At 31.3% G+C, this 12,633-nt stretch overlaps 1 protein-coding gene across 3 annotated transcripts in view; it reads left to right on the top strand.

Moving 5' to 3' along the window:
* The window catches only part of LOC145334200 (guanine nucleotide-binding protein subunit beta-1-like), a 54,316-nt gene extending 45,339 nt beyond the window's left edge, over positions 1–8,977 (top strand). Inside the window, exons 5-16 of one of the 3 annotated variants that reach the window (XM_080179568.1) lie at positions 230–396; positions 865–943; positions 1,687–1,803; positions 3,209–3,280; positions 3,928–4,005; positions 5,081–5,219; positions 5,639–5,765; positions 6,222–7,424; positions 7,538–7,773; positions 8,198–8,364; positions 8,450–8,561; positions 8,749–8,977. In XM_080179568.1, coding sequence (XP_080035694.1) covers positions 230–396; positions 865–943; positions 1,687–1,803; positions 3,209–3,280; positions 3,928–4,005; positions 5,081–5,219; positions 5,639–5,745 — 759 coding nt within the window. In that variant the 3' untranslated portion in view covers positions 5,746–5,765; positions 6,222–7,424; positions 7,538–7,773; ... (1 more) ...; positions 8,450–8,561; positions 8,749–8,977. Of the gene's footprint in view, positions 1–229; positions 397–864; positions 944–1,686; positions 1,804–3,208; positions 3,281–3,927; positions 4,006–5,080; positions 5,220–5,638; positions 5,766–6,221; positions 7,434–7,537; positions 7,774–8,197; positions 8,365–8,449; positions 8,562–8,748 lie in introns of those variants that run through there. The other 2 variants (XM_080179569.1, XM_080179570.1) reach the window with 2 other exon arrangements.
* The last annotated feature ends 3,656 nt before the right edge of the window (positions 8,978–12,633 follow it).

Below are 12,633 nucleotides of genomic sequence, written 5' to 3'. Positions count from 1 at the left end.
AAAGGCTATTAATGATTATTTGTCTTCTGGGATGTTTTTAATGTACAAAGTAGGGGACGATAATTTACCCTACTGTCTAAACTTTTCAACCAATAATTTTAATCCATAGAAGGGGTAGTTATAGTTTAACATTATTGGTCATGTACGTACATCAATATATTTTCCATTGTTTATCTCTAAAGATAATACGATTGTGAGTTCGATACAATAATCATTCCACCTATTTCAGGTGAACGCCATCCCTCTGCGCTCATCCTGGGTGATGACGTGCGCATACGCGCCCTCCGGCGCGTTTGTGGCCTGCGGAGGCCTCGACAACTTGTGCACAATCTACAGCCTGCGGCCAACCAACCAGGGCAACCAGAAAATATCCAGGGAACTGCCTGGTCACATAGGGTAAGGGGTCAAAGTTTAATTTGCATTATGACACCTAGAGGCCAATTCCCACAAAGTGCCTATCGATTACTAAGACCCCCCCCCCCCCTCCATATCTATAATTTGAAGTATTACCTAAGATTTTTGTCTGAAGCTATAGATCTCGGAAACTGCTGGTCCGAATTGAATATACTTTTAGTTTTCAGAGAATCTTTATAAATCAATGCCTCTAGGTGGTTTTAGGCTTTTTACTGACCTTTGCCCTCTCCTAGGGGCTAGGGGCGAAGCAACTGGTTATAAAATAAGAAGGGGGTCTTTTTTCTATGATTAACCAGTGGCCAATATAACCCAACCTGACCTAAAGACAAAGTAATAATTAAAAGTAAATCTACTCCCCCACTTCTTATTTTAAAGTGGGGGACCGGGTTCTGTCCTAAATATTGTTGGCACCGTAACTCTTTTTAAAATCTAACTTTTTCATTTTTTTAGATACCTATCCTGCTGCCGTTTTATTGATGACAATCAGATTGTAACCTCTAGTGGCGATTTCAGTTGCGCTCTTTGGGATGTAAGTATTCCTTGTTCGTCCAACATTATTTTTAGAAATAAACAAGGATGACAAAGTCCATAACAGCGCAGCTCAATAAATCAGACAGGCAAACGAATAGAAATATAAAGAAACAATGCATTGAATATTTAAAAAATATCTAGAAGTTTAAACTAAAATTCCGTGGAACTCTATCCCAAAAGTACTTGAATACTTACCAGAATAATACTTAAAGGGGGGGGGCGAAAGTGACACTTTTTGAAACCAAAACTAAAAGTCAAAGGAACTCAACTAAAAAAAGTGTTACAGGTCTGACATTTTGCATGGCAGTTGCTTTATAGGGGTACAATATGGAACTGTGAAAAAACGGCGGCGCAACCGCCGAAAACCGCCGAGTAAAGGCAACAAAAATTACGGCGGGAAACGGCGGTTTTCGGCGGTTGCGCCGCCGTTTCTTCACAGTTCCATATTGTACCCCTATAAAGCAACTGCCATGCAAAATCTCAGACCTGTAACCCTTTTTTTAGTTCAGTTCCTTTGTTGACTCTTAGTTTTGGTTTCAAAAAGTGTCACTTTCGCCCCCCCCCTTTAAATAAAACTTACATTTAGGACTCGAATATTAGAGATTATTACGTTTTGCTAAAAAATCCTAGAAACCATTATTCTAAAATGTAGAAAAATCCTTAGAAAGGCCAAGTGAAAAAAATCTTCGAAAAACAAAACTTACAAATCCACCAATTAACTGTAAACATATTTGTATATAGGTTGAGACTGGGGTGCAGGTGTCTCAGTTTACCGGCCACACTGGAGACGTCATGTCCATATCCTTGTCCCCGGACAACAGGACATTTGTGTCTGGAGCATGCGACGCAGCCGCTAAGGTAAATAATTTATTTCTAATCACAACCCCCCCATCCCCACCTCCCCCCTCCATTCAAAAAAAAATCGATTACATAGCAATTTTATGGGGGGAGAGTTAGAGTAAAACACTAGAGGAGGAAGGGGTTAAATGACGGTATGTCCCCATCCCAATGACCTTTTGCCAACTTTCAATTGGGTCTTTAAAAATCAACCAATTGTGTCGGGAATATTAATACAGCCAAGTAGCAGAAAACAATTTTCTAGCAGATGAAATATATCCTTGGTAAAGGGAGGCAGGTAGTTATCTTACTATAGATATGTTTGGGGAGATAGACAGTACAAAGTTACATTCTTTCAATAATTCTAAAAGGGGTATTTTGTTTATCATATTTGTTGGGGAATGGATTAATCGTCCATTGTCCAATTCCTGTCTATACAGAAATGATGATCTTGTACAAAGTCCAAATATCCTAATGCAAATTCAATATCAAATAAATAAAATGTCCAAATTTTCTAATATTTAAATGTAAAAGGAAGTTTGCTTATCAACATTTGTGATAAGAAATATATTAGCTTTTCAATTTAATGAAGGATTAGGAATTTAAATAAATGTTTATGACACATAAATAAATATTTTCAATTTAATTTTGAAATTAATTTGATAGCACACCGTCTCTTTGATTAAGATTATATAGAACTAAATAGCTTAAAACCATCTTAAGTGCTAAATATGTTATGCCCCCCTTAAATGGAGAACTGACATGGTCCTTTAGTTACCAAGATCTTAAAGAACAACAATAAAACCTTACTACTTTATAATAGGTTAACTGTACGCTTTCTTCTGCTTAAATAAAGGTTGCGTGGTTTTTCTGTTTTACAATGACAACAATTGTCAAAAATTACATTTCAAATAATGAAAACTTAAAAACAAACAAGTTGGCTACCTTTTGTTTTACTTGTTCTTAAGTTTAAAAACATATTTTTCTGTAAATGAAATATTTACTTCTCATATTACCTACTTTGCTTAGACTTTTCCAAAGAAATTATAGGTATGAAGTGAGAAAATTGTAATTTTATTTTTTCCATTTTTCTGTTAATATTATAAATAAGGGAGAAGCCTATGCTAATAAAAACCCCTTTGCTGAGACTTAAATCAATAAACGAATTTAATAGGTTATCTATAACCTATTATTTAAACTAGTAAGGTTTTTTTTGTCTGTCCGTCAAGAGCTCGCAAACTATTGGACTGATTTAGTTCACACAGGTCCTTGGATACTTTTAGAATGATATATTAAATGTGCAATAATTTTGTACAGAAGGGATAATTTTGTTTCTTATCATGTTCTGTTCATTAGCTTTTCTTCCATTGTCATATCCCTTAAAAAGCTAAAATCCCAGATAATAATTTTGTGTTTATTTTTTTAGTTGTGGGACATTAGAGAAGGACTTTGCAAGCAGACCCTGACAGGACATGATTCAGATATCAATGCTGTTACAGTAAGTATTTATATTACAAGCAGACTCTGACAGGATATGATTCAGATATCAATGCTTGTACAGTAAGTAATCATAGATACTCTATAATCATAAGGTGCTTCACCTCAAAGTGCCTGTCGATCACTGAACTCCACCTCCCTTTAAGAATAAAATAAGGGGGGGGGGGGAGGAAAGGGAGATTTTTCTCTATTCTCAAGTCGTAACCCTGTGGGGTTACCCAGTACCCGGCCAATATGACCCAACCTAAATTAATAGATAAACAATCGAAGAACTACCCCCCTCCTTATTTTCATTTTAATTAAAATTAAGAAGGGGAGCTTCCCTGCTAAAAAATGCACTAAAATGGAAAACGCTTTGTACATCCGTCTGAGGGTTAAGTGACAAATTTATCTTTGATTTAAGATCTTGATCAAAGATTTAATGAAAAATCTACTAAATAATTTAGAACAGAAATAGATAATGCAGTAATCTTAAACAAATTTTTGACTCATACTTGGTAAATGCAATGTTTTGACGACAATAATTTATGTAAAGTTTTGCATTAAAGAATTATTTTATTCAACTTAAATTTACGCAACGTCTTTATCTGTGTTTGAAATTTAGTTTTTGATTCATTTCTCATTGCAATAAATATATTTTTTTTATAGTTTTTCCCGAATGGTTACGCCTTCGCCACAGGTTCAGATGATGCCACTTGTAGACTTTTTGATATCAGAGCAGATCAGGTACATTAATTGCCCTCCCCCCCCCCCCTTTCCATCATAAAACTTTTGTGGAACATTAGAGTAAAACACTAGAGGGAGAAAGGGTTAAATAACTGTATCTTCACATCGCAACCGTCTTGTGCAACCATCCTATTGGGTAATTGAAAATCAACCAATGGTGTCGCTTATATTAACACAGCCAAGTAGCAGAAAAATAATTTAGAAGCAGACGAAAGAGGTCTTTGAAAAACGAAGGGAGATATGTAGTTGTCTGTATATACAATATACATCTATACTATAGATCTGTTTGTGGAACCACAAAAATTATGATAAGCGAAAGAATATTAGATAAAAAATATTCATTACAATGCAATGTTTATTTTTAAATGGTTTTGACAAAGAGGAGCTTGCAGGGAGGGAGGGGTCATTTGTTTTTTTTTACCATTTCGAAAGTTTACTTTTTTTCTGTTCGATGGCTAAAAAACATTGGGTACCGTAATTAATTTACAATTGGTTACTTTATTACCTAGCAGTATTTGAACGTTTCAACAAATAATAATATTCTACAGAGAAATTATTTTGTCAATTATCATTGGTGATTAATATCAGGGTTGGCAGACAAAAAAATCCACCCCAAAACCCACCTGGTTTTTTTTGCCCTTTAACCCACTTAAAAAACCCAAGGGGTTTTGGTTTTTTTTTAAAGCAAAAATTGTTTAAAAATAAGTTTATTTTTCTATTTTCATTAATTATATAAAAACATTGACCCCTTGCATATATTTAACAAAATTTACACTGACATTACTCAATAGAATCCAGATCCACATCTATCCAATCGGTTCAGTGGTTACTGAGATCTTAAGGGATGGACGGACAGACATCAGGCTACTTAGTATTATAGATATTTATATATCATGTATTATTCAAGCTTTTACAGTAAAAAAAAAACCTTTAAAACCCGGGTAAAACCCCTATTTTCCACGACCCGATTTTTTTTTTTAACCCAGGTTTTACACAACCCTGATTAATACCTATCTATTTTTCGTCGATTGTATTATCCATGGGCCTTGAATCTGAAAACTGTTCTTATTTCCAGGAATTGTTACTGTACACACACGAGAACATAATTTGTGGAATAACCAGTGTCGCCTTCAGTAAATCAGGACGTCTGCTGATGGCTGGTTACGAGGACTTCAACTGCAACATCTGGGACAGCATGAAGGGAGAAAGAGCAGGTATCGAGAAGCTTCTATGATGAGCTTAGAAGATAATGCACTTTGATTAATATCCGATGTATAAGAACCGGTTTTAAGCCATAATGAAAAATCATGTATTGAATTTTTCAATACAATCTTCAACGAATACTAAAATAAAAATATAAAAATTTTCGGGGCCTTAGAAACTTGAATAATGGTTCGGGTCGGAGGAACTGGTTTTAATCTTAATTTTTTTATTTTACTATTCCTGGAAACCTGTCAATAATACTATGCGATAGTTTCTTTTATACCTTACCTTCCAAAGTGAATAGGTTAATTTATATGGCAGTGGGAAATAAATCATCTTGAGTACAATTAAAACGCCTATTTTTCACCTGTAGAATAGGTAGGTAGTTTACATGTTTTAAAATATTTTATTACAAATTCTTGTTTTTTAGGTGTGCTAGTTGGTCATGAGAACCGTGTATCTTGTCTTGGTGTTACAGAAGACGGTATGGCCGTCTGCACGGGATCTTGGGACTCTTTCCTTAAAGTCTGGAATTAAACAACTTCAATTGTTGGCAGGTAATGTCCTTAAATCTTGTACAAAGACTATAATGTTCAGAAGTAGCGCTGCAATAACAAGTCTACACAACTTTTGACTGTTTTATGGAAAATTCACATAAAGCTGTAATTATAGCCAAATAAATTTAATTTTGATCTCAAAGGACAGTTTATTATACGTTTTTTAAGACATTCGACCAACGAACATCAACATATTATGGAGTAGTACAATATTATAAGCAAAGCAACTCTATAATCAAGTCCTAAAAATGTAAGTATGTCCATAAACCTTATCCTGTATAAAGAAGTTTTTCAACAAGTTTACTCACAATTTTGCTTTGACTCTTATTTATTTTATTTTTATTCTGATTATTCAGTTCTTACACTATACAAGTGTTAATGTCTGTTTGTACGACAGTTTCAGAGCTTCGCTTTTATGGATGTTGTCATCCTTGTTTATTAATAAATATTGTTTAGGACTGAAGTTACCAAGCTATAACGTACAGTTCCCATCCGCAGCCCACCTGAAACGAATGGGCCTAAAGTTCAACTTAATCAAGTATTACAAAATAAAACATTTATCAAAGCACACGCACACCTCGAGGATATTTGGTCTGTAATATAATATTTATTTTTCAATCATGAGATAGATGGATAGCGCATTTATTGTTAAATTGTTGATGATTTCTAAAGTTATCTTCAAAAATGCCATCCAAAGGCCCTAACTTAAAATTAATCTTCCCCAAAACAGATCAATATTCCCTTAGAGTGTGATAAATAGTGCATAAATCCATGGTTGCTATTAAAGAAAGGTGCCTAAAAATTAAAATGTTCTGAAGTGATTAAAAAAATATAGAAATAACATCAAAATTGCTGTTTGAATACAAAAGCAACATAGAAAGAACAATTTTAAGAGGACACGCAATTATTATTTTCTAAAAAAAAGATAATCAAGGCTTAAAAAGGGATAATCTTTGGCCAAGCCGTTATTTTCAACGGCGTATGGCAGGTGTTCCACTTTCAGCCTATATTAGTGATTTTTTATTTTACATGTAATTTAACAAATATACAAACAATACCTATAATTATTATTAAAAATTTGTTGAACAATCATGATAACTTTTTTTCTGAATATTAAGCGACATATTTAAGATATATTTGAATTATAGAACTGTCAAATTTTGCTGAAATAAAGGACTTGGAAAAATAAATAAAAGTGCTCTTATTTTTAAAAAAAATTGCATATTTTTATTGTTAGCCAACCTTTATCTTTATAGATTTGATGATTCATCAACTAGTAATTTTTTTAAAGAAAGCTTTTTTTTGTTTTAATCAAAAGAACCAGAAAAATTATTTGCATTTAATGTGTAGGTTCTTTTATTACATAGTCTTAACAATTATTGTTTTATGTTGAAATGATTATTTATACTACATATATGATATTGATATACATAGTTATTTTCAAATGGTTCCTAAATTATTTTTTAAAATCTGTATTATACAAAAGTAAAAAAAGGCATGATTTTAACTTTATTTGAAATAATAGAAAAAAAACATTATTCTTCATAAAAAGCTTTTTTATTCGCTTTCTTAATTTATACAAATTTTCAAATATATTGTAAAAGATAAAAACTTTAAATATACTATTTGCCATGTGATGTTAATTGAAATGTTTGCTTTGTAATTTTTGTATTTTTCCAATCAACGAATTTGCTTTATTTTATCATATTAAGTCAGAACAAGTTTTCTTTACATAAAATAAATTCGTTGAAAAATTTGTTTGAAATTTTCAGTAATCAAATAAGTTGTAACCAATATTATTATTATTGTTATTTATGAAAAAAAACTAAAGCAACGCACGACAGTAAGAAAGATATTTGATCAATTTAAACTGTGATTTTATTGCCGATACCTTTTTTCTATCTTTTTTATACTTGTTAACATCGGTAGATTTAGGCTTGAGAGAAAAGTAAAAAAGAGAGAGGATATAATAGCTAGATTTGTGCTTAGTTTAGCTGGGAATATTAAAGTAAAGGAATTAGCATGAGAATAAGTTTAAATTTTGATTGGTTGGTTCATACTAGCTGTATTCAAGCTTTTCCACTTTTGATTTCAATCTACAAAAGGGATAATTTTGTTTTTCGTAATTGTTGATGTACATTAAAGAGAGGGGTAGGTTTCTGATAAAATCCGTAAAGGTTATGTGTTAAGTAAAAAGCAGTAGTAGAACGATAAAAATTTGGTAACTTTTTAAACAAAAAATTTGTCTAGTTCTTTTCAATAAGAAATACACATATTTAGTGAATATTATCGTTCTACTACTATTTTTAAGCCTTAAAACACACACCTTTACGGATTCTACCAGAAACCTACCCCTCTCTTTGTCTAAAACTTAAAAAACGAATCTTTTTTTCATGCTAATTCCTTATTCTGAATAATATTCCTGAAATTAGTGTTTTTATACGGTGGCTGGAGTTAAACAAAAAAAACTTTCAATTCATTAAAACTTACCAATTAAATGTGTGGTAATCTCAAAATTAAATTCAAAAACTTTTTTAATATTGTAATTTATTTATTAAAAATACTCTGCAATTTTAATGACAATTCTCAATGCCCAAAAGTAAGCATTTACACATGATAAAGATTTTAATTTTAGTCTTGAATACTTATATGTATAATAAAAACTAAATTAAAATCTTTATCAGAAAAGGATAGAAACATGATGGTATAATTTTTCAATAAAATATCTACAAAAAGTATTATTGAACAGAAAGGTTGTTGGACATAAGAAACCTTCTTTGTATTTCTGATTTTTAGGTTTTGTTTGGGTCTTTAGAGAATTCGCAAAGCATTTGTACAAAAAATTTTAAAATATTCAAAGTAAATCGATGAAAAGGTACTATCTCTATTAATTTTCTGTGTTTAACTGTAAGAAATATTCCAATGTGTTAAAAAAAGTAACGACGTTTTACTTTAGTACAAATGCATTGCGTTTTAACTAAAGATTTTGATTGCCATATTTTTAATTATTATTTGCTTAGTACGTGTACCTTTTTAATGCAGCGCAAATTATTATCATTTATTTATCATCAGTGATTTATCAAAAAAACTTAAATAGCACAATTTTTTCTCTTAGTATTGAAGCATTATGATAATTGTCTTCTTTTTTTTATCTTTTATTAGATTTTTTCAAATGTATATTATCTTAGGTTATAAATAAAGCATAAAATTAATATCTTGGCTTTTAATTTACATTGTTAATTTAGTAGTGCGGTAACAATCAACGACAAATTAGTGAACTTACTTAGTTTACATTTAAACACAGGTCAATTCCAATGAGGGATCTAAAGAGATAATATAATGGCCGATGAATATACTTCCCCAACGATGATACACGAAATTACCCCTAATGTAGAAAACAATTACTGGTTGAAACGTTTTGACACTCAACTTATTGAACCTACCAATCAAAATTCAACAAATACTTTTTGAAACGTTATGACACTTAGTGAACCACCAATCAAAATTCAAGAAAAGTCCCCAAAGTTGAAATGCCAACGACTAAGAAACTGTTATTATAAAACGTTGGGTACCAGTGTAATAACCAGTCGAGCTGTAAATTATATAGGTACCCCAAGTTATTGAAACATGTTTCTCATTTGTTGGCTTAAAGAATTAAAATTTTTAAAATAATCTATGATTGATTGGTACAAACTTGCGGCGTTCAAACTTTAACACAGATAATTTAGTAGGTCTTAAAAAAATAATTATATTTCTCGTATTCATTCGAATCCGGTGGATAAGAACCGGTTCTCATCCATACGAAAAAACTATGTCTAGCATCGTATTATATCCAGCTTTCTACGAATATAAAAATGTACAATCATAGGATTAAAACCAGTTTTTTTAGCCCGTGCCTTCGGCACCTCGGGGCTAAAAAACTGGTTTTAATATTATAATTGTACATTCTATATCCGCGGAAAGCCGTTTATAATACGACATGCGAGAAATAACTATTATCACTTTAGAAACCATATCAGTTGTTTGACAATTTGGTATTAATTTTAGGGCATAAAAATACAACTTGTTAGATTAGTTTTAGTTAAGATGGTGGCTTTAGGCTATAAATTGTCATAAAAACAATAACTAATTTCTATTCTCTTTTTCTCCAATTTCATGCTTGTTCCTAGAAAAATATAATAGGAATGCCGCGTTTTTCGTTATGATCTAAATGTCGTCTTGATGAAGATCAATCCTTAAATATTTAGATTTGATTGCCGACTTTTGTTAACATGATTATTTTACCCTAAATTATTTAGTTTTTGGACCCAATCTTAAATATATTTCTTATATATGTGTTGCATTTTTAATAAAATCACAGTATAAAGAAAATTAGTTTGAAATGTTATATGTATATATAAATCTATTCAACACATATATTTTTTTACATTCTAGTATAAATTTTTTTGATAACAGACTTATAATGCATTTTTAAATAATTTTATGAATAATTGATAGAATGATGCTTTTTAAAGTTCATTTACATCAGGATAAAATGCAAGTAAAAACACCATTGCTTCTTATGCTTGCATTCATTTTTTTTTTTCATGCCCTCTTTGCATTAAAAACGAAAGTCACCGGTTTCTAGTCCTTGTTGAAAGTAGACGGTCAAAACTTTTGATAGAAAATGTAATTCGTCAAGTATGATTTTTGTATTATTTCATTCGCCTAAAACTAGTTTTCTCATTAAAATAATAGCATGAAGTATTTTTAAATCAAGTAAATTTTAAAATTTGTATTTTAAGTTTTGATCCAAAAATGGCTTTTGTTGTTGCCAGAAAATCAAAAGTTGATAGGCAAAATACATAAAAATCTACACAATAACTATTCGAAATTTTACATTTTATTCAGAAAAATTGTGGTTAATTTCAATGGTGAAATTTAGTTTTACTGCAATTTACAAAAAAAGTTTATTTTGTTATCTTTAAAATCTAAAGTTTATCTGGCGACATTTTCAGGCATGCTTTTCTCTACAACATTTTTTCTAACAACATTAGGAAAATACAACAGTACATATTCAAGTCTATTCTTAAAATCAAATGTGTATAATACGATCTTTGGTTTATTGAAGTCAAGATTGTTTTCAAAATTTATCTTCATTGTTTACAATTGTAGACTATTTTAATAGCAAGGAGACTCTTTAACTCACCTTTCTGTCTCTTCCAGGACAAATTTTTATTTACTCCTGATTTTAGTGAAGATCTGCTAATTATTATGAGTATCTATGTGTGAATAAATAATAACACTCAAATGCATTTACTTTTTGTTAGGTAGAATATAATGTTTTAAAATCTTGCCATACTAAAGATATCAAAAATGGTTTCCCCACCTGCTATGTGAGATGCACAACAAAAATATAGTTAGAGTAGTGGTAATGCCTGGGCACAAAACAGGCCCATTACCATGCCATTTACAACTTACAATTTAGGTCCTGGAATCTAATCAACCATTGTCCCAAGTAATCATACACTAATTTATTATCAAGATTTGGTCAAAGATTTGTTTACCCAGCAAGACATTTCGCCGTAGAGTCGCCTTGGAGCTCCTGCAATAAATGTACGGAGTCCTGTGCTACCTCTAATCCCATTCGCCTTGAATTAACACCTAATTTTTAGGCGATAAATGTTGGAAAGTCGTCCTCTCAAGCAAAAGGTAGCATGCGAGGTCGCCATCGATATCATAGCAGAGTATGGGGCAAAGTAGCACAATAGTAGCACAAATTAAAATGCGTCAATTGAGATCTCTACGGCGACTCAAAACATTTATTATACGAACTCTTAAAGGAAGCCTGCAAGAAATAACACGCTTTAACTGCTGAAAGACTGCCACAAGAAGACCCAATACCCCAAATTTAAAGCCTTAAGCTTCAATAACAAAAAAGTTCTAGGCATTTCAAAATAGCATTTTATGTACAATGGAATTTTTGAAAGATTTCCAATGCTCATAAAAGAAAAAACAATATTAAATTACGTCGCTTAGACACAAAATTATAACCTTATCTTTGTCAGAAACTTAGATTGCCTGTAACCAATTACATTTTTACAATAAAAACACCACATTTTATAGTCAAAATCTATGAAAAAAATTCGATTTAAATTGCATTTTTAAACAAAAATCATAGTGGAAACAAAGGGGTAAACTAATACAAGCTTAGCTGTGATTGGTTGTTAAGCTGATTCAGCCTTCTGATTGGCTACATTACATTCGGTACAACGCAAGTAAAACTTAATTTTTTTTAATGATTTTGACTATAAAAATGGGTATTTTTATTGTAAAAATATAATTAGTTACTGGAAACCTAAATTTATGACAAAAATAAGCTTATAATTTTGTTTCTAGGCCACGTAGTTTAATTTCAAAGTTTTCAACATGAGCATTGCAATTCTTTCAAAATTTTCATTGTACATAAAATGTCATTTTAAAATGCCTAGAACTTTTTTGTTATAGAAGCTGAAGGCTTCAAATTTGGGGTATTTGCTCTACTTGTGGCAGTCTTTCAGCAGTTAAAGCGGGGGTATTTCTTGCAGGCTTCCTTTAAATGCTCCAAATTTAGGGGGAAGCTATAATCATAGAGAAAAGTGGAAGGCACAAGTAGGGAGGGGGGAGGCGCACGAAGGAATGGAGGAATGTTAGAGAGAGAGAGAAAGAGATAGATAGAAAGAATATGTCATTCTCAATCATGTCTCTCTTTAATTCAATTTTAAACTCATTGCTTAATTGACTAAACTTTCAACTTAACAGAGATCATACCATTCTCGGCTAAATATAATGAGGATTAAGATATGTTTCTATATTTGCTGTTGTTTAAAAAAAATAATGCCTTTTAAAA

The sequence above is a fragment of the Acartia tonsa genome, chromosome 12, assembly GCF_053477335.1.
Source record: "Acartia tonsa isolate MP-2025a chromosome 12, ASM5347733v1, whole genome shotgun sequence".
Lineage (NCBI taxonomy): Eukaryota > Metazoa > Arthropoda > Copepoda > Calanoida > Acartiidae > Acartia > Acartia tonsa.
Note: the sequence above shows the minus strand (reverse complement) of the source record. Positions and strands in the feature narration are given on the sequence as shown.